Source organism: Hemitrygon akajei, chromosome 8 (assembly GCF_048418815.1).
Source record: "Hemitrygon akajei chromosome 8, sHemAka1.3, whole genome shotgun sequence".
Lineage (NCBI taxonomy): Eukaryota > Metazoa > Chordata > Chondrichthyes > Myliobatiformes > Dasyatidae > Hemitrygon > Hemitrygon akajei.
In genome coordinates this window covers 1229131-1255580 of record NC_133131.1, presented here as the reverse complement: position 1 = coordinate 1255580, position 26450 = coordinate 1229131, and the positions used below count along the sequence as shown (strand labels likewise).

General features: G+C 52.3%; 1 protein-coding gene across 2 annotated transcripts in view; it reads left to right on the top strand.

Annotated features, from left to right (window-relative positions):
- Positions 1–26450, top strand: part of wdr81 (WD repeat domain 81) — a 44871-nt gene that overhangs the window by 15909 nt on the left and 2512 nt on the right. For both annotated transcript variants that reach the window (XM_073053013.1, XM_073053012.1), the window contains exons 3-10: positions 760–867; positions 8815–9002; positions 9620–9801; positions 10912–11077; positions 17073–17223; positions 18918–19580; positions 21554–21699; positions 22395–22574. In XM_073053013.1, the coding sequence (XP_072909114.1) occupies positions 760–867; positions 8815–9002; positions 9620–9801; positions 10912–11077; positions 17073–17223; positions 18918–19580; positions 21554–21699; positions 22395–22574 (1784 nt within the window). The remainder of the gene's footprint in view (positions 1–759; positions 868–8814; positions 9003–9619; positions 9802–10911; positions 11078–17072; positions 17224–18917; positions 19581–21553; positions 21700–22394; positions 22575–26450) is intronic.

The following is a 26450-nucleotide window of genomic DNA, read 5'->3' as shown; positions in this document are numbered from 1 at the left end:
GTGTGGGTTCTGTGAGGAGAAGGGAGGGGATTCGGGGTGGGAGGTGCTGGTGTGGGTTCTGTGAGGAGAAGGGAGGGGATTCGGGGTGGGAGGTGCTGGTGTGTGGGTCGGGCTGTGAGGAGAAGGGAGGGGATTCGGGGTGGGAGGTGCTGGTGTGGGTTCTGTGAGGAGAAGGGAGGGGATTCGGGGTGGGAGGTGCTGGTGTGGGTTCTGTGAGGAGAAGGGAGGGGATTCGGGGTGGGAGGTGCTGGTGTGGGTTCTGTGAGGAGAAGGGAGGGGATTCGGGGTGGGAGGTGCTGGTGTGGGTTCTGTGAGGAGAAGGGAGGGGATTCGGGGTGGGAGGTGCTGGTGTGGGTTCTGTGAGGAGAAGGGAGGGGATTCGGGGTGGGAGGTGCTGGTGTGTGGGTCGGGCTGTGAGGAGAAGGGAGGGGATTCGGGGTGGGAGGTGCTGGTGTGTGGGTCGGGCTGTGAGGAGAAGGGAGGGGATTCGGGGTGGGAGGTGCTGGTGTGGGTTCTGTGAGGAGAAGGGAGGGGATTCGGGGTGGGAGGTGCTGGTGTGGGTCGGGCTGTGAGGAGAAGGGAGGGGATTCGGGGTGGGAGGTGCTGGTGTGGGTTCTGTGAGGAGAAGGGAGGGGATTCGGGGTGGGAGGTGCTGGTGTGGGTTCTGTGAGGAGAGAGTGAGAGACGAGGTGTGATGGGGCAGCAGCTGAGCTTGTGTGGGATGTCCAGCACTGACCCTGTTGCCCCACCACCCCACAGACACGGCCTGTAAGACGGTGAAGTGGCTCTCGGCAAAGCTGGGCCCTACCCTCAGCTCCAGGCACATCGTCCGCACCCTCTTACGCCTTCTCGTCACCTGCTACTTCGGTAAGTCGACGGCACGGGGTGCTCACGGTGGGGGAGGGGGGGCCGGTTGGGTGAAAATTCTGCAGGCACCCTTGCCTTCTCTCTTCCCACACCGCCCACGTTCATGACCAGACAGGACACTCCATCTCATCTGGTGCAGGGTTGATGGAGGGGGAATCACCCCTTGTTCCCCACTCAGTGGACTCGCTTGTCTCCGGGCGGGGACAGTGAACGTGTTCACTTCTCCGGCCAGTTAGAGTGGTCTCTGCCACAGCTCAGAGTACATGCTGCCCTAACGGAATAGCCGGTGGTGGGCAGCTACTGATGGAGGTAGCCTCAGGGTCCGGTCTGATGGTTGGGTGTCCACCCTTCCCTCTCGCTCTCGTATTAATTCCCCCCCTCTGTATTTCCTAGTCTCCCACCCTTAACAGTCTTCATAACCTGGACCTCATCTCCTGTGTGTTCCTCCACTCTCAAGTTCAAGTTCCACCAAGTTTATTGTCACCTGTCTCTACATGTGTACAGCCAAACGCAACAACGTTCCTCTGGACCCCGGAGTGCCACACAACACCTGTCACTCACAACACATATCACACACAACACCAATCACACACAACACCAATCACACACAACACCTGTCACACACAACACCAATCACACACAACACCAATCACACACAACATCAATCACACACAACATCAATCACACACAACACCTGTCACACACAACACCAATCACACACAACACCTGTCACACACAACACCTATCACACACAACACCTATCACACACAACATCAATCACACACAACACCTGTCACACACAACACCTGTCACACACAACATCAATCACACACAACACCTGTCACACACAACACCTGTCACACACAACATCAATCACACACAACACCTGTCACACACAACACCTGTCACACACAACACCTGTCACACACAACACCTGTCACACACAACACATATCACACACTACACCTGTCACACACAACACCAATCACACACAACACCTGTCACACACAACACCAATCACACACAACACCAATCACACACAACACCTGTCACACACAACACCAGTCACACACAACACCTGTCACACACAACACCTGTCACACACAACACCAATCACACACAACATCAATCACACACAACACCTGTCACACACACCTGTCACACACAACACCTGTCACACACAACACCAATCACACACAACACCAATCACACACAACATCAATCACACACAACACCTGTCACACACAACACCAGTCACACACAACACCTATCACACACAACACCTGTCACACACAACATCAATCACGCACAACACCTGTCACACACAACACCAATCACACACAACATCAGTCACACACAACAGTCACACACAACACCAGTCACACACACCAGTCACACACAACACCTGTCACACACAACACCTATCACACACAAACACCTATCACACACAACACCTGTCACACACAACACCTATCACACACAAACACCAATCACACACAACAACAATCACACACAACACCTCTCACACACACCTGTCACACACAACACCAGTCACACACAACACCAATCACACACAACACCTGTCACACACAACACCAATCACACACAACTCCAATCACACACAGCACCAGTCACACACAACACCAGTCACACACAACACCAGTCACACACAACACCAATCACCCACAACACCAATCACCCACAACACCTGTCACACACAACACCAGTCACACACACCAGTCACACACAACACCTGTCACACACAACACCTGTCACACACAACACCTGTCACACACAACACCAGTCACACACAACACCTGTCACACACAGCTCTCACACACAACACCTCTCACACACACCTGTCACACCCAACACCTATCTCACACAACACCTGTCACACACACCTATCACACACAACACCTATCACACCCAACACATATCACACACTACACCTGTCACACACAACACCTATCACATGCAATACATGAAACAAAATATCACCACAAATAAGTCAATAAACTATAATTCAACATGTGTGGTGATGAGACCTCGGAGGTGACAGGGTAATCATTAGTCTCACAGCCTAAGGGAAGAAGCTGGTACCCAGTCTGACAGTCCTAGTTCTGATGTTCCTGTACCTCCTTCCTGATGGTAGTGGGTTAATGAGGTTGTGGGATGGGTGATAGGGATCCCAACAATACTTTGGGCCCTTTGTATAAACTCTTCTCCTCTGCCGGAGAAGCTTTGATCACAGGAATGAACACTTGTGTAACAGCTTGGTGAGATTATGGACGGTTCTGGTCTTCTTGCCTGAGGAAGGATGTGGAGGGAGCACAACAGGAGCTCTCTGGTCAGGTTTCGGGGATGGTGGATTTCCCTATGACAAGCGGTTGACTGGGACACATTCAGAAAGTGAGAGGGAATCTCTGTGAAATTTTAAAACTTAGCGTTTGATTAACTGGGCACAGCAGGATGCTCTCCCTGGCTGAGATCACCGAGGACAAGGTGTGAGGATAAGGGACAGGCTGTTCAGAACAGAGGTGAGGAGAGATGTCTTTATTCAGAGGGAGGTGGCTCCTCATGAGAGTTGTGGGGGCTCAGTCAATTGTGTGTTCAATCTACACATGATGTTCTTCTTAAGCGATCAGCCCCACAGTTCCTCTGTTCTGGGCCAGACTTTAAGGTTGTCCCTAGGTGTAACGCATCTTCAAAGCTCCTCCTCCTGCAGGATGGGGTCTTTGCAGCTTCTGTAGCTCTGGGTTTTGATGAGATTGGGTTCCTAGTTCCATGCTCAACCTTCCTCCTTTTGTGGCTGGGTTTGGGGCCATCTCTGGCAGAGTTTGAAGGTTCTTCAGAAGTCAACAATGAGACAGAAATCTTATCGTCACAGCTGTTTTATGTTTATCTTAGTACAGGTCAGACAGGATCACCTGTCTTTGAATTAAATTGACTTTATTACTTACATCCTTCATATACATAAGGACTAAAAATCTTTACGTTCTATCTCTATGTAAATGTGCAATCTGCAATTAATAGTAATTTATAGTAAATAAATAGTATGTCAACAGGACAGTCAATATAACATAGAAATACAGTTGTTATCAGAATGAATTAATCAGTCTGCTGGCCTGGTGGAAGAAGCTGTCCCGGAGCCTGTTGGTCCTGGCTTTTATGCTGCGGTACCGCTTCCCAGATGGTAGCAGCTGGAACAGTTTGTGGTTGGGGTGACTCGGGTCCCCAATGACCCTACGGGCCCGTTTTACACACCTGTCCTTGTGAATGTCCTGAATAGTGGGAAGTTCACACTACAGATGAGCTGGGCTGTCCGCACCACTCTCTGCAGAGTCCTGCGATTGAGGGAAGTACAGTTCATACACCAGGCAGTGATGCAGCCAGTCAGGATGCTCTCAATTGTGCCCCTGTAGAAAGCTCTTCACCAGCAAAGGAGGTGAATAGCAAAGACCAGTCTGAACAGTGGCAGGCATCCAAGTTTCAGAGCTCCATTTCCCGGAGTATGGTTAGCTACCACCGTCCCTTTAAAATGCGGACTGCCAATGATTGCCTGCCACATTCCTTCAGGAAAAGTCTGCACTTAATGACTTCGTGCTGAGCACTCGGTGCTCAATCACAGAGTTCCGTTTCTAGTACTACTGTTTGTGGTTTTGCCTTTTGATTGAATCGCCGTCATGTTTATTTTGAGTCTGAGTTAATTCTAGACCTTACTCTGCACAAGTCCTGATTATGTGACCACTGACTTCAGTCAGACAATCTCTGAAGAGTATTGGTAATGGCTGGGGTCACCCGTCTTGTAAAGGCACTGCCCAGAAGGCAATGGCAACAGCAAATCATTTTGCAGAAAAATGTGCCAAAAACAATTGTGGTCATGGAAAGACCGTGATTGCCCATGTCACATGATAGGGCACATAACGAATGAACTTGGAGTGGACTTTACATTTCAATACGGTCACTTCTGTCGGCAACTGTACAACATCCATGAATTCTTGCAGCAACTGTACATTCTTGGTAGCGGTTCTTACAGCTGTAAGAAATCCCCTTTCCCTCCAGAAATGATCAGAGTTGTGAACTACACCAAAAGCTATCAGAATCTGTGTCGATGTCGGCTGCTTTTCCTTCTGCCATCTTACAAGTCTCCATCAGCGCTGTCAGTTTTGCCTGTTGTACAGAGGCCAGACTTCCTCATGCCAATGTTTCAGTTCCAGAGAAAACAACCAGCTATCAGCAAGATGGTTAATGGTTCAGCCACCAGAGGAGTGAACTTGTCAGTGTATTGATTGGCTGCCCTGTCAGTCACAGTCAGTCTTCGCTTGCTTAGCTGGTCAAACCGGTTTGATGGGTTGTGTCTCTCGACAAGAATTCCCCCTTTCCCCAGCTGATTAACGTTGGGTAAATTACCGGTATCTTTCTCAGACACTCTGCTGAGAGGGTTCTGCTTTGTCCCTTTCCAGTAAACTATGAACAGTTTGCAAGACAAGACAATAATAAACCAATTCCAGTTCTTTGCTCTGAGGTTGTTGTTAGGGGACCTTGGTCCAGGGGCTCTCTATTACACATCTGTAGAATGATGTGAGTATGGGTTTGCAAAGTCCAGCCCTCTTCATCCACCTCAAGCTCGTGATCTTTCCTGACTGCAGGATGTGTTCCGGGAGTGTGAGATGGAGTTTGCCACTGTTTGCTGATGTTGTAAGTGACTGCACCACCTCTTTCTCAGTTGTGATTAGACTGCAAATGTCCAAACAGTTTCCTTTTTTCTCTCAGACATTCTCTGGATTTTACCCAGGCCGGCAGGCAGCTGCTGTTAAACTCTCACTGATGATGCACCTCATTCTGTTTCTTCCCAGTTAGAAAGCTCAGTTTAGATGAGAACTCAAACCCTCAGTCATCTGTTCAAACTTAACAACTGGAGATTCCTTCACTCCATCCCCCGCAACAGGCAGGATTTGCTGATGGCCACGCATACTAATTCTACTTCCCCTTTCCTTTACAACCTGCCGACCCAGGGCATCCTCTACTGCCACGACGAGACCACGCTCAGACTGGACGAGCAGAGCCTCGTATTCCATCTGGGTAGCCTCCAGCCTGATAGTATGAGCATCAATTTCTCTAACTTTCGATAATTCCTCCTCATCCCCCTTTCCTCTTTCTCCATTTCCCATTCTGGCTCCTCTCTATTTCCTTTTCCTCTCCTCGCCTGCCATGGTCTCTCCCTGGTTCCCTCCTCCCTCCCTTTCTCCCATGGTCCACCCTCCTCCCCTTTCAGATTACTCCTCCTTCAGCTCTTCCACCTATTCCCTCCCAGCTTCTTTCTTCATCCCTGGCCCTTTCCCGCTCACCTGCTCTCACATCACCTGCTGGCTTGTCCTCCCCCACCTCCTTATTCTGGCTTTGTCCCCCTTCCTTTCCAGTCCTGATGGAGGGTCTCGGTCTGAAACTTCGACTGTTTATTCCTCTCCATAGATGCTGCCGGACCTGCTGATTCCCTCTGGCACTTAGTGAGGTTCCGTTCCCTGTTTTCCTGCTGCAGGTTACTTCTCTAATTGGCCCCATTCGTGATTCTCCGCCCCACCATGTGTGTAGGTTTAGAACAGTTGTTCACTTACTGAAAGGCAGTGATGCTCACCACGGTACTACCATCGCCTTCCTAGCTTCAAGGACATCGTCACTGCACAGGATCAGGAAAAGCTGCAGAAAGTTGCAAACTCATGGGTACCAGCCTCCTTAGCATCCAGGACCCCTTCAAAAGAAGATGCTTCAACCAGGCGACATCCATCATTAAAGACCCTCCATCACCCAGAGCATGTCCTCTTCTCACTGCTACTATCAGGGAGGGGGTAGAGGAGCCTGAAGATCCACACTCAATGATTCAGGAACAGCCTCTTCCCCTCTGCCATCCGATTTCTGAATGGGCAGTGAACCCAACAACACTAATTTTGTCTATATATAAAATTGTAATTATATTTTTTATCTGTATTGTAATGTACCGCTGCTGCAAGAACAACAAGTTTCGCGACATACGCTGGTGATATTAAACCGGATTCTGATTACTGGGGGCTGAGGGCCTGAATCTATAGCCTGAGAAAACAGATTGTACAATGGACCGTGGGCAGTGACTACATCACACCGAATCGTCAAATTAATACACAATGTGTAGCCGAACAGTACTGTTTAACTTCATTTAAAGTAAAGCAGAGCAGAGTGCAGTGAGGCAGCAACAAGATGCTTCGCTGACATTGAAATCCTCGCACACTGAAATTTCCTGCCACCTTCTGGATTATTTCTGTCCTTTACTCCTGTTCGGGACACCAAGTTGTTGGATCTGGAAATGGTGTTGCCTGGAAGAATGAGGTGAAAATGATTTTCACGGGATGGACGGTGTGATGGGATGGTGTGGAGGGAGCTTCACTCTGTGTCTGACCACGGGAGTGTGTGATGGGACGGTGTGGAGGGAGATTCACTCTGTGTCTGACCCTGGGAGTGTGTGATGGGACGGTGTGGAGGGAGATTCACTCTGTGTCTGACCCTGGGAGTGTGTGATGGGACAGTGTGGAGGGAGATTCACTCTGTGTCTGACCCCGGGAGTATGTGATGGGACGGTGTGGAGGGAGTTTCACCCTGTGTCTGACCCCAGGAGTGTGTGATGGGACGGTGTGGAGGGAGTTTCACTCTGTGTCTGACCCTGGGAGTGTGTGATGGGACGGTGTGGAGGGAGATTCACTCTGTGTCTGACCCTGGGAGTGTGTGATGGGACGGTGTGGAGGGAGTTTCACTCTGTGTCTGACCCTGGGAGTGTGTGATGGGACGGTGTGGAGGGAGATTCACTCTGTGTCTGACCCTGGGAGTGTGTGATGGGACGGTGTGGAGGGAGATTCACTCTGTGTCTGACCACGGGAGTGTGTGATGGGACGGTGTGGAGGGAGATTCACTCGTTGTCTGACCATGGGAGTGTGTGATGGGATGGTGTGGAGGGAGATTCACTCTGTGTCTGGCCCCGGGAGTGTGTGATGGGACAGTGTGGAGGGAGATTCACTCTGTGTCTGACCACGGGAGTGTGTGATGGGACGGTGTGGAGGGAGTTTCACTCTGTGTCTGACCCCGGGAGTGTGTGATGAGACGGTGTGGAGGGAGATTCACTCTGTGTCTGACCCCGGGAGTGCGTGACGGGACGGTGTGGAGGGAGTTTCACTCTGTGTCTGACCCCGGGAGTGTGTGACGGGACGGTGAGGAGGGAGTTTCACTCTGTGTCTGACCCCGGGAGTGTGTGATGGGACGGTGAGGAGGGATTTTCACTCTGTGTCTGACCCCGGGAGTGTGTGATGGGACGGTGAGGAGGGATTTTCACTCTGTGTCTGACCCCAGGAGCGTGTGATGGGACGGTGTGGAGGGAGTTTCACTCTGTGTCTGACCCCGGGAGCGTGTGATGGGACGGTGAGGAGGGATTTTCACTCTGTGTCTGACCCCGGGAGTGTGTGATGAGACGGTGTGGAGGGAGATTCACTCTGTGTCTGACCCCGGGAGTGTGTGATGGGACGGTGTGGAGGGAGTTTCACTCTGTGTCTGACCCCGGGAGTGTGTGATGGGACGGTGAGGAGGGATTTTCACTCTGTGTCTGACCCCGGGAGTGTGTGATGGGACGGTGAGGAGGGATTTTCACTCTGTGTCTGACCCCGGGAGTGTGTGATGGGACGGTGAGGAGGGATTTTCACTCTGTGTCTGACCCCGGGAGTGTGTGATGGGACGGTGAGGAGGGATTTTCACTCTGTGTCTGACCCCGGGAGTGTGTGATGGGACGGTGAGGAGGGATTTTCACTCTGTGTCTGACCCCGGGAGTGTGTGATGGGACAGTGTGGAGGGAGTTTCACTCAGTGTCTGTCCCCGTGAGTGTGTGATGGGACGGTGAGGAGGGATTTTCACTCTGTGTCTGACCCTCAGGTGTGGAGAAGCAGCAGTTTGTGGTGAGCAGTGAAGAGGATGTGCCATGTGTGGGCAGTGTCTACAAGCAGCAGATGGTACTGGGTGACGTGGTGGCACAGCCCGTGTTGGATTGCCTGGTACACGTGGCACAGCTGTACGGGGAGCCTATACTCACCTACCAGTGCCTGCCCTACGTCGCTTACCTGGTAAGCCCACATTCCAGGCCTCATCCCGATCCTGGAATGGGGGAGGGGTGTTTGGTCTGGAGCCCAGTCATCGTCTATCAGAAGTGACCGGGGGAATGGTTAGTTTAGAGGGCCCGGTCACAGTGACCACAGCCCATTGTCCCTCCCTCTCTTGTTTATCTTTCTGGTTTATGGACTGACCGGTGAGAATTGGTGATGGGGAGCAGGAATGTGTGCATTCAGATGGCAGGGTCCCATTGAGATGCAGATCAGGCCCTTCGGCCCAACTAACCTGTACTGACCACCCAGTGGCACTGATCCCACGGTATCACACTGAGGAAGGGGTGGTCTTGTCATGGGCTGAGGCTGCTCCCAAGGGAGGCAGTGGTGGGCAGCTGAGCGATGTGACGCACAGAATGTGTTGGGGGATGGAAACCATGGAAACGAGCTGGGAGGCAGTGGTGGGCAGCTGAGCGATGTGACGCACAGGACGTGTTGGGGGATGGAAACCATGGAAACGAACTGGGAGGCAGCTGGCTGGGATGGGTCCCGGACTGTGTGACCATCACTGAGCCAACAGGGTGGACACAGAGCGATGGTATTGGCTGCACTCTGACCCCGTAGGTTGTGTCCCACAGGTTGCCCCTAGCAACAGCCGGCGGCTGAACAGTCGGAAGGAGGCAGGGCTGTTGGCAGCAGTGGTTCTGATGCACAAGATCATTGTCTACCTGTCGGACACCACCCTGATGGACATCTTGCCGAAGATTAACCAGGACCTGCTGCTACCTGTGCTGGAAGTGCTCACCTCCCCCCTCACCAGGTGAGTCCAGCCTGGCCCCCCCCCCCACCTCACCAGGTGAGGGTCTTGCATGTGGGTCACTCTCTCGGTGTGGGTGGGGGTGTTGTGTACCGGTCTCGGTGGGGGTGTTGTGCACCGGTCACTGTGGGTGGGGATTTTGTGAGCCGGTCACTGTGGGTGGGGGTTTTGTGAGCTGGTCACTGTGGGTGGGGATTTTGTGAGCCGGTCACTGTGGGTGGGGGTTTTGTGAGCTGGTCACTGTGGGTGGGGATTTTGTGAGCCGGTCTCTGTGTGGGTGGTGGTGTTGTGAACAGTCACTGTGGGTGGGGGTGTTGTGAACGTGTCTCGGTGTGGGTGGCGGTGTTGTGAACCGGTCTCGGTGTGGGTGGCGGTGTTGTGAACCGGTCACTGTGGGTGGGGGTGATGTGAACCGGTCTCGGTGTTGGTGGCGGTGATGTGAACCGGTCTCGGTGTGGGTGGGGGTGTTGTGAACCGGTCACTGTGGGTGGGGGTGTTGTGTACCGGTCTCGGTGTGGGTGGGGGTGTTGTGAACCGGTCTCTGTGGGTGGGGGTGTTGTGAACCGGTCTCGGTGTGGGTGGGGGTGTTGTGAACCGGTCACTGTGGGTGGGGGTGTTGTGTACCGGTCTCGGTGTGGGTGGGGGTGTTGTGAACCGGTCTCTGTGGGTGGGGGTGTTGTGAACCGGTCTCGGTGTGGGTGGGGGTGTTGTGAACCGGTCACTGTGGGTGGGGGTGTTGTGAACCGGTCTCGGTGTGGGTGGGGGTGTTGTGAACCGGTCTCTGTGGGTGGGGGTGTTGTGAACCGGTCTTGGTGTGGGTGGGGGTGTTGTGAACGGGTCTCGGTGTTGGTGGCGGTGATGTGAACCGGTCTCTGTGGGTTGGGGTGTTGTGTACCGGTCTCGGTGTGGGTGGGGGTGATGTGAACCGGTCTCTGTGGGTGGGGGTGTTGTGAACCGGTCTCTGTGGGTTGGGGTGTTGTGTACCGGTCTCGGTGTGGGTGGGGGTGTTGTGAACCGGTCACTGTGGGTGGGGGTGTTGTGAACCGGTCTCGGTGTTGGTGTACGGACTCCCCTGGGGCTCTGGCTGTGCTGCTGACGTTAGTGGTTGCTCAGTTTCCCAGGTGGGGCCCCGGCCCGCTCTGTGTTGGGGGTGAAGACCCTCGGGCTGCTTGCCCTGGTCTGCCTGCGTATCGGCCAGGAGATGGTGATGCAGCACATGACCGAGATGCTGGGCCGATTCCTACTGGGGTTCTCTGTCGTGCATGACCTGCGAGAGAAGGTGGGTGCAGGGCAAGTCATTCCACTCTTGGGGGTGTGACAGGGCAGCATTGGGGGCAAGAGGCTGCAGTTGACAGTCCCACTCAGTCACACCCGGAGGGGTGGTACTGAGGGAGGGTAACACTGTGGGAGGGGCAGTACTAAGGGAGGGTCACACTGTGGGAGGGGCAGTACTGAAGGAGGGTCACACGTGGGAGGGGCAGTACTGAGGGAGGGTCACACTGTGGGAGGGAGTAGTACTGAGGGAGGGTCACACTGTGGGAGGGGTGTTACTGAGGGAGGGTCACACTGTGGGAGGGAGTAGTACTGAGGGAGGGTCACACTGTGGGAGGGGTGTTACTGAGGGAGGGTCACACTGTGGGAGGGAGTAGTACTGAGGAGGGTCACACTGTGGGAGGGGTGTTACTGAGGGAGGGTCACACTGTGGGAGGGAGTAGTACTGAGGGAGGGTCACACTGTGGGAGGGGTGTTACTGAGGGAGGGTCACACTGTGAGAGGGAGTAGTACTGAGGGGGGGTCACACTGTGGGAGGGGTGTTACTGAGGGAGGGTCACACTGTGAGAGGGAGTAGTACTGAGGGGGGGTCACACTGTGGGAGGGGTGGGACTGAGGGAGAGTCACACGATGGGAGGGGTTTGTTAATTCTGTTTGTTACAGCAGAGAAGTACCTTCATTCACAGATGGCACTGAACTTTTTAACACTGCTCAGACTTCTATCCACTCCTTTCTCCCCTCTGGTCCTGTCTCATCCCTGAACTGTCTTTATTTCTCTCTGACTGTTTCCTGCTGTTTCATTGTGTGTCATATCCCAGCAGTGGGTTGATCTTTTGAATTTCGGACTGCATTGTGACCGTCGTGGAGGGGTGTCTGCGCTGAAGTCACATGCAGAGGCTGCAGGCTTTGGGAGTTGCAGCCCACGAAGAGGACCACACATTCAAATGACTGACTTTACAGTGTACTGTGCCTACTTCAGTTGGTAGGAATGCCACCATAAGACCCATGGTGGAGAATGTTGGGGGCTTTGAGGGCATTTGTTGCATCATCAGTTTTGAATGGGAAGACTATTTTCAGTCTGGGGTTAAGGGTGAGGAGGGTTTTTATGCAGGTGGAGCCGGTGTTGGCCCCCGTGACAAGACCCTCTTTCCCTACCTGGGTTCCATCGGCAAGGTGCGTTCGAAAATAACCCCAATACGGTACAGGGCACCTCAGCAGGCATATGAGAATCTATTCTCATTCCAGTGCCGACTGCTTATGCAGCTGGAGAGGGTGGGGATGGCAAGGGTGGCTTTGGGTTTATTTTGAGGGGTATTATTATACCGTCCCGTGGGCTAGGGCTGCCCGATGTGCCATGCCTGGAAGGAGTTTGGGCACATTCGGAAGAAGAAGCAGGCTATTACTGTGGAATTGTGCCCGGAGACTGTGGGTACAGCGACACCAGTGGGATTAGTTCCCCAGATTGAGGCCCAGTGCCCTGCTGAGGAGCATCTTGTCCACGAGGGAACCGAGTAGCCGGGATCACCATCCCGCGCAGCTAATCAGAGGGACTGTGGGTGAGGAATTTGGGGGTTCTCCTAGTGCTGGTTCCGAGGAGGGTGATGAGGGTGTGGAGATGAGCACAGCCCAGCAGGCTCGTATTCTGGACCCAGAGGCGGAGGGGCCTTCCTCTGTCACTGGTCCTGGGGATGGAGTGATGCCCATGGAAGACCAGATCAAAAGCTGAAAGGTCAGTAGCTGGATAAGTCACCTGGACCAGGTGGACTACATGCCATGGTTCTGAAAATGGTGGCTGAAGAGAACTTGGAGGCATTAACAATTTTTTTTAATGAATCGTGAGGTTCTAGAATAATTCTCGACTGGAAAATTGCACATGTCACTCCACTCTTCAAGAAGAGAGAGAGTCAGAAGGAAGGAAATCATGAGCCAGTTAGCCTGGCTTCAGTGGTTGGGAAGATGTTGGAGTCCATTATTAAGGATGAGGTTTTAGGGTACTTGGAGGCACGTGATAAAATGGGCCAAAGTCAGCATGGCTTCCTCAAGGGAAAATCTTGTTTGACAAATCTGTTGGAATTCTTTGACAAAATAACAGGCCTGATGGGCGTAGGAGAGTCAGTGGATGTTGTTGATTTGGATTTTCAGAAGGCCTTTGACAAGCTGCCACTCATGAGGCTGCTTAACATGATAAGAGCCCATGGTGTAAGAGGGAAGATACTTGCATAGATAGAGCAGTGGCTGATAGTCAGGAGGCAAAGAGTGGGAATAAAGGGAGCCTTTTCTGGTTGGCTGCCTGCGACATGGTGTTCTGCAGGGGTCAATGTTAGGACCACTGTTGTTTACATTATATGTCATGATTTGGATGAAGGAATTGCTGGCTTTGTGGCCAAGTTTGCAGATGATATGAAAATACGTGGAGAGGCAGGTAGTTTTGGGGAAGTAGAGAGGCTGCAGAAGGATTTAGACAGATTAGGAGAATGGGTAAAGAAGTGGCAAATGGAATACAGTGTTGGGAAGTGTATGGTCATGCAGATGGAATAAAGGTGTGGACTATTTTCTAAATGGGGAGAAGATTTAAAAATCTGAGGTGCAAAAGGACATGGGAATCCTTGTGCAAGAGTCTTAAAGGTTAACTTGCAGGTTGAGTCGGTGGTAAGGAAGGCAATCGTAAAGTTAGCATTCATTTAAAGAGGACTAGAATACAGAAGCAAGGATGTAATGCTGAGGCTTTGTAAGGCATTGGTCAGACTGCACTTGGACTATTGTGAGCAATTTTGGGTCCCTACCTAAGAAAAGATGTGCTGGCATCAGAGAGCGTACAGAAGAGCTTCACAAGAATGATTCTGGGAAAGAAAGGGTTAACCTATGAGGAGCATACGATGGCTCTGTCCCTGTACCTACTAGGGTTTAGAAGAATAATGGGGGATCTCAGTGAAACCTATCGAATGTTGAAAGACCTGGATAGAGTGGGTGTGGAGAGGATGTTTCCTATAGTGGGGGAGTTCGGGAGCGGGGGCACAGCCTCAGAATAGAGGGACGTCCATTTAAAACAGAGATGAGGAGTTTCTTTAGCAAGAGGGTGGTAAACCTGTGGAATTCACTGCCACAGACGGCTGTGGAGGCCAAGTCATTGGATATATTTAAGGTGGAGCTTCGTAGGTTCTTTATTTTTTAGGATGTCGAAGATTACAGAGAGAGGGCACGAATATGGAGTTGACAGGGGTAATAAGTAAGCCATTTTGGAATGGCAGAGTGACTTGATAGGCAAGTGGCCTCATTCTGCCCCTATGTTATATGGTCCATGGAACATTACAGCACAGTTCAGGCCCTTCGGCCCACAATGTTGTGCTGACTTTTTAACCTACTCCAAGACCCATCTAACCCTTCCCTCCCACATAGTCCTCCATTTCTCTATTATCCATGATCCTATCTAAGAGTCTCTTAATTAGCCAAAATTCCACTACCCCTAGCAACACGTTCTATGCACCCACCATAGTCTGTGTAAAAACCTACCTCCAACACCTCCCCCTCTCTACTTAGCTCCAACACCTTAAAAATTTCTGTCCGGGGGGGGGGGGGGGGGAGAATCTCCGGCTGTCCACTTGATCTACACATCTTATCATCTTGTACCCCTCTAACAGGTCACCTCACCCTCCCTCACTCACTCCAGAAAAGCCCTGGCTCACTCAACCTGTCCTCATAAACCATCCTCTCTAATCCAGGCAGCATCCTGGTCAATCTCCTCTGCACCCTCTCTAATCCAGGCAGCATCCTGGTCAATCTCCTCTGCACCCTCTCTAATCCAGGCAGCATCCTGGTCAATCTCCTCTGCACCCTCTCTAATCCAGCCAGCATCCTGGTCAATCTCCTCTGCACCCTCTAATCCAGGCAGCATCCTGGTGAATCTCCTCTGCACCCTCTCTAAATCAGGCAGCATCCTGGTCAATCTCCTCTGCACCCTCTCTAATCCAGGGAGCATCCTGGTCAATCTCCTCTGCACCCTCTCTAATCCAGACAGCATCCTGGTCAATCTCCTCTGCACCCTCTCTAATCCAGGGAGCATCCTGGTCAAATCTCCTCTGCACACTATCTAATCCAGACAGCATCCTGGTCAATCTCCTCTGCACCCTCTCTAATCCAGGCAGCATCCTGGTGAATCTCCTCTGCACCCTCTCTAATCCAGGCAGCATCCTGGTCAATCTCCTCTGCACCCTCTCTAATCCAGGCAGCATCCTGGTCAATCTCCTCTGCACCCTCTCTAATCCAGGCAGCATCCTGGTCAATCTCCTCTGCACCCTCTCTAATCCAGCCAGCATCCTGGTCAATCTCCTCTGCACCCTCTCTAATCCAGGCAGCATCCTGGTCAATCTCCTCTGCACCCTCTCTAATCCAGACAGCATCCTGGTCAATCTCCTCTGCACCCTCTCTAATCCAGGGAGCATCCTGGTGAATCTCCTCTGCACCCTCTCTAATCCAGGCAGCATCCTGGTGAATCTCCTCTGCACCCTCTCTAATCCAGACAGCATCCTGGTCAATCTCCTCTGCACCCTCTCTAATCCAGGCAGCATCCTGGTCAATCTCCTCTGCACCCTCTCTAATCCAGACAGCATCCTGGTCAATCTCCTCTGCACCCTCTCTAATCCAGACAGCATCCTGGTCAATCTCCTCTGCACCCTCTCTAATCCAGGCAGCATCCTGGTCAATCTCCTCTGCACCCTCTCTAATCCAGGCAGCATCCTGGTGAATCTCCTCTGCACTCTCTCTAATCCAGACAGCATCCTTGTAAATCTCCTCTGCACCCTCTCTAATCCAGGGAGGATCCTGGTCAATCTCCTCTGCACCCTCCCTAATCCAGGCAGCATCCTGGTCAATCTCCTCTGCACCCTCTCTAATCCAGGGAGGATCCTGGTCAATCTCCTCTGCACCCTCTCTAATCCAGGCAGCATCCTGGTCAATCTCCTCTGCACCCTCTCTAATCCAGGCAGCATCCTGGTCAATCTCCTCTGCACCCTCTCTAATCCAGGCAGCATCCTGGTCAATCTCCTCTGCACCCTCTGTAATTCAGGAGCATCCTGGTCAATCTCCTCTGCACCCTCTCTAATTCAGGCAGCATCCTGGTCAATCTCCTCTGCACCCTCTCTAATCCAGGCAGCATCCTGGTGAATCTCCTCCTCACCCTCTCTAATCCAGGCAGCATCCTGGTCAATCTCCTCTGCACCCTCTCTAATCCAGGCAGCATCCTGGTCAATCTCCTCTGCATCCTCTCTAATCCAGGCAGCATCCTGGTCAATCTCCTCTGCACCCTCTCCAATCCAGGCAGCATCCTGGTGAATCTCCTCTGCACCCTCTCCAATCCAGGCAGCATCCTGGTCAATCTCCTCTGCACCCTCTCTAATCCAGGCAGCATCCTGGTGAATCTCCTCTGCACCCTCTCTAATCCAGGCAGCATCCTGGTGAATCTCATCTGCACCCTCCCTAATCCAGACAGCATCCTGGTCAATCTCCTCTGCACCCTCTCTAATCCAGACAGCAACCTGGTCAATCTCCTCTGCACCCTCTCTAATCCAGACAGCATCCTGGTCAATCTCCTCTGCACCATCTCTAATCCAGGCAGCATCCTGGTCAATCTCCTCTGCACCCTCTCTAATTCAGGCAGCATCCTGGTCAATCTCCTCTGCACCCTCTCTAATCCAGACAGCATCCTGGTCAATCTCCTCTGCACCATCTCTAATCCAGGCAGCATCCTGGTCAATCTCCTCTGCACCCTCTCTAATTCAGGCAGCATCCTGGTCAATCTCCTCTGCACCCTCTCTAATCCAGACAGCATCCTGGTCAATCTCCTCTGCACCCTCTCTAATCCAGACAGCATCCTGGTAAATCTCCTCTGCACCCTCTCTAATGCAGGCAGCATCCTGGTCAATCTCCTTTGCACCCTCTGTAATCCAGACAGCATCCTGGTCAATCTCTGTTGGTGACCTTGTTGAGTTTTGTGCTATTTCCTGCAGCTGGGACTGAGCGCAGATGCCCGGGACTGGGCTGGAGTGTCCGAGACAGAGCTTGGAGGAGGCTGGGATCTTGCTGCCCTCGAGGAGCTTGAGGAGGTGTTCAGCCTGGAGATGGCCTATTCTGCCTATGTCCTCTTCAACTGCCTGATCGGTAGGGTGCTGGGAGAGTCTTCGTTGGAGTGCTGGGGAAGAGTGTTGGCAGGATAGGACAGGGTAATGGTGGGCCCCCTCAGTGAGAGGAGTGGGGGAGCGGGAGGAGGGATAATGTAAAAACAAGGATGTAATGCTGAGGCATTGATCAGACCCCATTGTGGTCAGTTATGGACACCATGTCTAAGAAAAGATGAGTTGGCATTTGAGAGTGTCCAGTGAAGATTCATGTGAATGATACTAGGAATGAAAAGGTTAACATATGAGGTACCATTTAATGGCTCTGGGCCTGTATTCACTGGAGTTAAGGAGAATGAGGGAGATCTCATTGAAACCTGTTGGAGATTGAAAGGCCTGGAAAGACGGGATGTGGAGAGGATGTTTCCTATAGTGGGGGAGTCTAGGACCAGAGGACACAGATAGAGTGGATGTGGAGAGGATGTTTCCTATAGTGGGGGAGTCTAGGACCAGAGGACACAGATAGAGTGGATGTGGAGAGGATGTTTCCTATAGTGGGGGAGTCTAGGACCAGTGGACACAGATAGAGTGGATGTTTCCTATAGTGGGGGAGTCTAGGACCAGAGGACACAGACAGAGTGGATGTGGAGAGGATGTTTCCTATAGTGGGGGAGTCTAGGACCAGAGGACACAGATAGAGTGGATGTGGAGAGGATGTTTCCTATAGTGGGGGAGTCTAGGACCAGAGGACACAGATAGAGTGGATGTGGAGAGGATGTTTCCTATAGTGGGGGGAGTCTAGGACCAGAGGACACAGATAGAGTGGGTGTGGAGAGGATGTTTCCTATAGTTGGGGAGTCTAGGACCAGAGGACACAGATAGAGTGGATGTGGAGAGGATGTTTCCTGTAGTGGGGGAGTCTAGGACCAGAGGACACAGACTCAGAATATAAGGATGCTCCTTTAGAACAGAGACGAGGAGGAGCCCAGGGGTGGTGAATCTGGAATTCATTGCCACAGACGGCAGTGGACACCATGTCATTGGGTATATTGAAAGCCGGTTTCTGCCTGGATCAATGTGGCCGGTACTTGTTCTGGGTCAGCGAGGCTGGTATCTGTCCTGTCCTGGGTTTGTGTGTGTATTGTGTCCTGTCCTGGGTTTGTGTGGGCGGTATCTGTCCTGTCCTGGGTTTGTGTATCTATTGTGTCCTGTCCTGGGTTTGTGTGTGTATTGTGTCCTGTCCTGGGTCAGTGTAGGTGGTATCTGTCCTGTCTTCTCAGCCTTAGAGCTGAGGGAGATTCCTTTAGAAAAGAGATGAGGAAGGATTTCTTTAGCCAGAGGGTGATGAGTCGGTGGAATTCAGTTCCTGAGATGCTGTGGAGGGGAAGTCGTTGGGTATATTTAAAGCGGAGTTTGATATGTTCTTGATTTAGACAGGGTTTTTAAAGGGGAGACAGCAGGAGAATGTGTTGAGAGGGGAAATAAACCAGCCATGATGGAATGGCAGAGCAGACAATGGGCCGAATGGTAGAGAGCCGAGCGAGAAGGTCTGTTGGGTTGGGCAGCAGGCTGGGGAAGGGAAGATTGAAGTATGGGGGGAGGGTGGAGGAGAGGAATCTGTGTCTCTTTGGTGGGTGTTGGTTTGGAAGGATTGGGCAGTGTTGTGATCTGTATGGGGTGTTTAAAGGGGAGGGGTCTTACCCCCTGCTACTAATCCTGCCCTCTGCTCTACTGCAGGTGACACCCCGTCTCAGCAGCTGCAGTGGGACGATGGGCGAGTGCGGGCCCTTGCCGCCCGCTACCAGGAGGAGGTCAGCGCCTGGGCGTCTGGCGGCCCCACACCTCCCTCGCCAGATGCCAGTCAGCCCCCTTTGTGGTGGGGTGCAGGGGTTGAAGACGGGCAGAGCGGTATCTTCGGCAGTGGCGTTGTGGGGAATCGGATTGAGGTGGCGGGTTCCGCAGGCTGGCCGGGAGTAGGGACGGGTTTGGGGTCACGGGCGCCCCCTCCCCACGAGCCTGGCGGCCTGAAACAGGACCTGGTTCGGAGCGGCCGCTGGCTGGATGGCAACTGGCTGGCGCACTGGCAGTACGAGGTGGGCCGGGCACACCAAGACCAACGCTGCCACTTCCATCAGATCCCCCTGCAGTGCTTTCGCGGGCACACCAGTGCCGTTCGCGCGCTCTGCCCCCTCCCTGCTGAGGACTTCTTCCTGAGCGCTGGCCGGGACCGGACCGTCCGCCTGTGGCCCCTCTACAACCAGGGGGATGGGAGCCATGCCGTGGGCCCCCGCCTCACCTATGCCCAGCACCGTCGCCCCGTCTTCGCAACACAACATCTGGACACCCTACAGCAAGTGGCCAGCTGTGATGGAACCATCCACATCTGGGACCCTTTCACAGGTGAGACCCCTGGCCTGGGGAGGGGGTGGGGGATGAGGTAATTGGACTATCCACATCTGGGACCCTTTCACAGGTGAGACCCCTGGCCTGGGGAGGGGGTGGGGGATGAGGTAATTGGACTATCCACATCCAGGACCCTTTCACAGGTGAGACCCCTGGCCTGGGGAGGGGGTGGGGGATGAGGTAATTGGACTATCCACATCCGGGACCCTTTCACAGGTGAGACCCCTGGCCTGGGGAGGGGGTGGGGGATGAGGTAATTGGACCATCCACATCCGGGACCCTTTCACAGGTGAGACCCCTGGCCTGGGGAGGGGGTGGGGGATGAGGTAATTGGACTATCCACATCCGGGACCCTTTCACAGGTGAGACCCCTGGCCTGGGGAGGGGACCAGGCAGAAGCAAGCCTTTCAGACCCTTGAACATGCCCACCAATCTCTGTTCTTTTGGCTCGTGTCCCTCGATTTCACCCCCTTCCCAGAAGAGAGTCTCTTTGACACCGTGTTATGCTGGATTTGGGGCTGTAGGAGACAGCGAGGAAGGCTATCGTGGCTTGCAGAGGGATCTAGACCTGCTGGAAAAATGGCAACTGGAACTTAATGCAGACAAATGTGAGGAGTTGCATTTCGGTAGGGCCAATCAGTGTGGGTCTTACACAGTGAGCGACCGGGCACTGAGGAGTGTGGGAGAACAAAGGGATCTGGGAATACAGATCCGTAATATGTTGAAAGTGGAGTCACAGGTAGATAGGATCATAAAGAAAGGATTTGGTACATTGGCCTTCGTAAATCAATGTATTGAGTACAAGAGTTGGGATGTTCTTTTGAAATTGTATAACATGTTGGTGAGGCCCATTTTGGAATATATTGTGCAGTTTTGGTCACCTACCTACAGGAAAGATATAAATAAGATTGAAAAAGTGCAGAGAAAATAGAAAAGGATGTTGCTGGTCTGGAGGATCTGACCTATTAGGACTTCATAGAAAATTGAGGGGAGATTTGGTAGAGGTATTCATAATTATGAGGGGTATAAACAGGGTAAATGAATGCAGGCTTTTTCCACTCAGGTTAGGTGGGACTACAACCAGAGGTCGTGGGTTAAGGGTGAAAGGTGAAAAGTTTGGGGGAACATGACGGGAAACTTCTTCACTCAGAGGGTCATGCCAGCTCTAGAGGTGGTGGCGAGCTTGGATAGGGCTTTGGTCCTGGTGCAGATCGATGGGAGTAGGCAGTTTAAATGCTCTTGGCATGGACTAGATGGCCAAATGGCCTATTTCTGTGCTGTACATCACTTTGACCCTATCTGTAGAGTGAAGTGGAGAAAAGAGGCCCAAGGAGCAGAGGTCACCATAGCCTGAAAGGGCTTTGTTGTAATGGATGTGCTGAAGGTAGGAGAAGATTCCTACCTTCTCCACATCCAGGGATCAGCAGTGGAAAGGGTGAGCAGTTTCAATTCAATACGTCTAAAGATCTGTCCTGGGCCCAACATCTTGATGCATTTACTAAGGACTCATGACAGCATCTACAGTTAATTAGGAATTTGAAGAGACTTACAAAACTTCTAAAGTGTGCAAAAAAGGGACCCTTAACCTACCCCTCCCCTTACCTTCAATGTACACCCACTAGTGTTAAACCTTCTCACCCTGGGGGACAGAACCGTGCGAGAGCAGCCCCCAACCCTGGGGGCTCACGGTGAGGAGACACCTGGTGGGAGAGCCTCGCGTACCTGCGGGGGACCGCACCAGTAACGGGGGCCAGCCAGTGGGCTAGGAGCTATGGGGTGACGGGGTGGGGGAGAGTGTGGTGACATGACCAGTCACCACCCCCACATCTTCCTTTGCTGGGGTGGGCAGTCACCAGGCCCCCCACCCCGCCAACTGCAGAACACGGTCCCAAATTCACGATCCGACACCAGTGTCGCCCCCTCCTACCTTGTCATTTCCACTCACCCCGGCTCTGACACGTGTTTTCCAGGAAAATCGATTCGGATATTCGATGGTTTTGATTCCCGGAATCCAATCACAGCTGTGACAGCCATGCCCTCTCCCCACTGCAGCCTCCTGGTCGGAACGTCAGACTCCCTGTTGCATTTTATTGACCCCCGTAAACCGGGACTGCAGGTAATCATCCCCCCCACCGCAGGGGGAGCACAGGGCAAGGGTCACACTGTGGGAGGGGTGGTACTGAGGGAGGGTCACACTGTGGGAGGGGTACCGAGGGAGGGTCACACAGTGGGAGGGGTGATACCGAGGGAGGGTCACACTGTGGGAGGGCCGGTACCGAGGGAGGGTCACAGTGTGGGTGGGGGTACCGAGGGAGGGTCACACAGTGGGAGGGGTGATACCGAGGGAGGGTCACACTGTGGGGGTGGGGTACCGAGGGAGGGTCACACAGTGGGAGGGATACTGAGGGAGGGTCACACTGTGGGAGGGGTGATACTGAGGGAGGGTCACACTGTGGGAGGGGTGGTACCGAGGGAGGTTCACACTGTGGGGGGGTTGTTCGTGTCCGGTCTTGCAGAAGGAGCATGCGATCATAGTGGGTTATAGTGGGGAATTTCCGGGAGCAGTGGTCCCCTCAGTATTGACTGTAAATATCTAAATGTGAATTATTCACTGTCTTATAAATACTGAGTGTTTGTACTTTGTGCATTTGTTGTAACCCTTATAGTTTTGTTTAAAAGGGGGTGCAGATGGTGTTAGGGATGGTGCGTAGGAAAGGGAGGTTGGACTTGTTCGGGATTTGTTTCTCCTTTGCCGGTGAAGGGGCGTGCCATAGGACGTGGTAGACTGATGAGTATATCGTTCTCTGACAGCACGAGTTTCGGCTTGGGATGAACGCCAGTGCTGGATTGATCCGCTGCATGGCCATCAGCCCCAGTGGACGTTCAGCGGCTGTGGGCTTTTCCTCGGGGTACATTTACCTGCTCGACATCCGGACCGGCCTCATCTTGAAGGTGTGGCCAGCCCATGAGAGCGACATCCTCCAGCTGAAGGTAGGGTGGTCTGGGTCGCGTCTGAATGATGGACGTACTGCAGACTATCTAGTTCCCAACTTCTCAACTTGCCTCGGCACCACTGGAGTCCTGGGCCCATTTGTATTTGTCGTAAGTGTGAGGTGATGCCTTTAGGAAAGTGAAACCATTGTAGGGTGTGCTGTGAACGGTCAGCGCAATGGAACAGCAGCACCGAGGAGTTCAAGTGTATGGTTTATTGAAAGTAGCGTCACAGGTAGACGGGGGTAAAAAAGATCACCAGACCTTAAGATATAGAAATAGAATCGAGTCTACTCTGCTATTTCATCATGGCTGGTCCAGTTTTCCTTTCAGCCCCAATCTCCTGCCTTCTCCCCGTATCCCTTCATACCCCGACCAGTCAAGAATCCATCAGCCTCTGCCATAACTATACAGGAAGACTTGGTCTCCACTGTCACATGTCAGAATCACCACTCTCTGGCCAAAGAAATTCCTCCTAATCTCCATTCTGAAAGGACATTCCTCTATTCTGAGGCTGTGTCCTCTGGTCCTAGACTCCCCCACTATAGGAAACATCCTCTCCACATCCACTCTATCTGTGTCCTCTGATCCTAGACTCCCCCACTACAGGAAACATCCTCTCCACATCCACTCTATCTGTGTCCTCTGGTCCTAGACTCCCCCACTACAGGAAACATCCTCTCCACATCCACTCTATCTGTGTCCTCTGGTCCTAGACTCCCCCACTATAGGAAACATCCTCTCCACATCCACTCTATCTGTGTCCTCTGGTCCTAGACTCCCCACTATAGGAAACATCCTCTCCACATCCACTCTGTCTGTGTCCTCTGGTCCTAGACTCCCCCACTACAGGAAACATCCTCTCCACATCCACTCTATCTGTGTCCCCTGGTCCTAGACTCCCGCACTATAGGAAACATCCTCTCCACATCCACTCTATTTAGTCCTCTGGTCCTAGACTCCCCCACTATAGGAAACATCCTCTCCACATCCACTCTATCTGTGTCCCCTGGTCCTAGACTCCCGCACTATAGGAAACATCCTCTCCACATCCACTCTATTTAGTCCTCTGGTCCTAGACTCCCCCACTATAGGAAACATCCTCTCCACATCCACTCTATCTGTGTCCTCTGATCCTAGACTCCCCCACTACAGGAAACATCCTCTCCACATCCACTCTATCTGTGTCCTCTGGTCCTAGACTCCCCCACTACAGGAAACATCCTCTCCACATCCACTCTATCTGTGTCCTCTGGTCCTAGACTCCCCCACTATAGGAAACATCCTCTCCACATCCACTCTATCTGTGTCCTCTGGTCCTAGACTCCCCACTATAGGAAACATCCTCTCCACATCCACTCTGTCTGTGTCCTCTGGTCCTAGACTCCCCCACTACAGGAAACATCCTCTCCACATCCACTCTATCTGTGTCCTCTGGTCCTAGACTCCCCCACTACAGGAAACATCCTCTCCACATCCACTCTATCTGTGTCCCCTGGTCCTAGACTCCCGCACTATAGGAAACATCCTCTCCACATCCACTCTATTTAGTCCTCTGGTCCTAGACTCCCCCACTATAGGAAACATCCTCTCCACATCCACTCTATCTGTGTCCTCTGGTCCTAGACTCCCCCACTACAGGAAACATCCTCTCCACATCCACTCTATCTGTGTCCCCTGGTCCTAGACTCCCGCACTATAGGAAACATCCTCTCCACATCCACTCTATCTGTGTCCTCTGGTCCTAGACTCCCCCACTATAGGAAACATCCTCTCCACATCCACTCTATCTGTGTCCCCTGGTCCTAGACTCCCGCACTATAGGAAACATCCTCTCCACATCCACTCTATCTGTGTCCTCTGGTCCTAGACTCTCCCACTATAGGAAACATCCTCTCCACATCCACTCTATCTGTGTCCTCTGGTCCTAGACTCCCCCACTATAGGAAACATCCTTTCCACATCCACTCTATCTGTGTCCTCTGGTCCTAGACTCCCCCACTATAGGAAACATCCTCTCCACATCCACTCTATCTGTGTCCTCTGGTCCTAGACTCCCCCACTATAGGAAACATCCTCTCCACATCCACTCTATCTGTGTCCTCTGGTCCTAGACTCCCCCACTATAGGAAACATCCTCCACATCCACTCTATCTGTGTCCTCTGGTCCTAGACTCCCCCACTATAGGAAACATCCTCTCCACATCCACTCTATCTGTGTCCTCTGGTCCTAGACTCCCCCACTATAGGAAACATCCTCTCCACATCCACTCTATCTGTGTCCTCTGGTCCTAGACTCCCCCACTATAGGAAACATCCTCTCCACATCCACTCTATCAAGGCCTTTCACTCTCTGATAGCTTGCATTGAGGTCACCTCTCACTCTTCTGAATTCCTGTGAATGCAGGCCTAGAGCCATCAAATGCTCTTCAAATGACAAGCTATTCAATCTTAGAATCATTTTCGTGAACCTCTTTTGAACCCTCTATAGTTTCGGCACATCTTTTCTAAGATGAGGGGTCCAAAACTGCTCTTAGTTCTCCAAGTGAGGCCTCTCCGGTGCTTTATAAAGTCTCAGTATTACATCCTTGCTTTTATATTCTAGTCCTCTCAAAATGAATGCTAACATTGCATTTGTCTTCCTCACCACAGACTCAACCTGCAAATTAACCTTTAGTGAATCCTGCACAAGGACTCCCAACTCCCTTTGCACTGCAGTATTTTTTCTATTTACTCTTCATTTAGATAATAGTCTGCCTTTTAATTTCTTCTACCAAAGTGCATGACCATACACTCCCGGCATTGTGTTCCATCAGCCACTTCTTTGCTTGTTCTCCTAATCTGTCTAAGTTCTTCTGTAGCCTCTCTACTTCCTCAGCACTATCTGCCCCGTCACCTATCTTCGTATCATCCACAAACTTTGCAACAAAGCCAAGAATTCCGTCATCGAAGTCATTGACATATAACATAAAAAGAATCGGTCCCAACACAGACCCCTGTGGAACACCACTAGTTACCAGCAGCCAATCAGAAAAGGCTTCCTTTATTCCCATTCTTTGCCTGCTGTCAATCAGCCACTGCTTTAGCCAGGCTAGAAACTTTCCTGTAGTACCATGGGCTTATAGCTTGTTGAGCAGCCTCATGTGTGGCACCTTGTCAAAGGCCTTCTGAAAATCCAAGTACACAACATCAACCAATTCTCCTTTGTCTACCCTGCTTGTTATTTCTTCAAAGAATTCCAACAAATTTGTCAAGCAAGATATTCTCTTGAAGGAATCATGCTGACTACGGCCTGTTTTATCATGAGCCAACAGGTACCCACATCCTTAAAAATAGCCTTGAACATCTTCCCAACCACGGAGGTCAGACTAACCAGCCTATAACGCCCTTTCTTCTGGCTCTCTCCTTTCTGGAAGGGTGGAGTGATATTTCCAATTTTCCAGTCTTCTGGAACCATTCCAGAATCTAGTGATTCACAAAAATGCCTCCACAATCTCTTCAGCCACCTCTTTCAGAACCCTGGGGTGTACACCATCTGTCTAAGTGACTTACCTACCTTCAGACCTTTCCATTTCCCAGGCACCTTGTCCAGTGTGCACTGAGCACTCTGGCCACCAGTCAGGGTATTGAGTGTGGGAGTTCAGACGTTGTGTTGTAGCTGACAAGTCCTTGGTGAGGCTTCTGTCCCTTGACCCCGCTCTCCCTCGCCCTCTGCTCTCCCCTCCTCCCATTTTCCCCCTTTTCCCTACCCTCATCAGCCCTCCCTGTCACCCTCTCCCTGTCCACCCCTGCCACCTATCCACCCCATCCCCCAGTCCCCCCCTCTGTTCCCCTTTCCCCCCATACCCCCTCTGACCCCCCCTGTCTCCCCGTGGC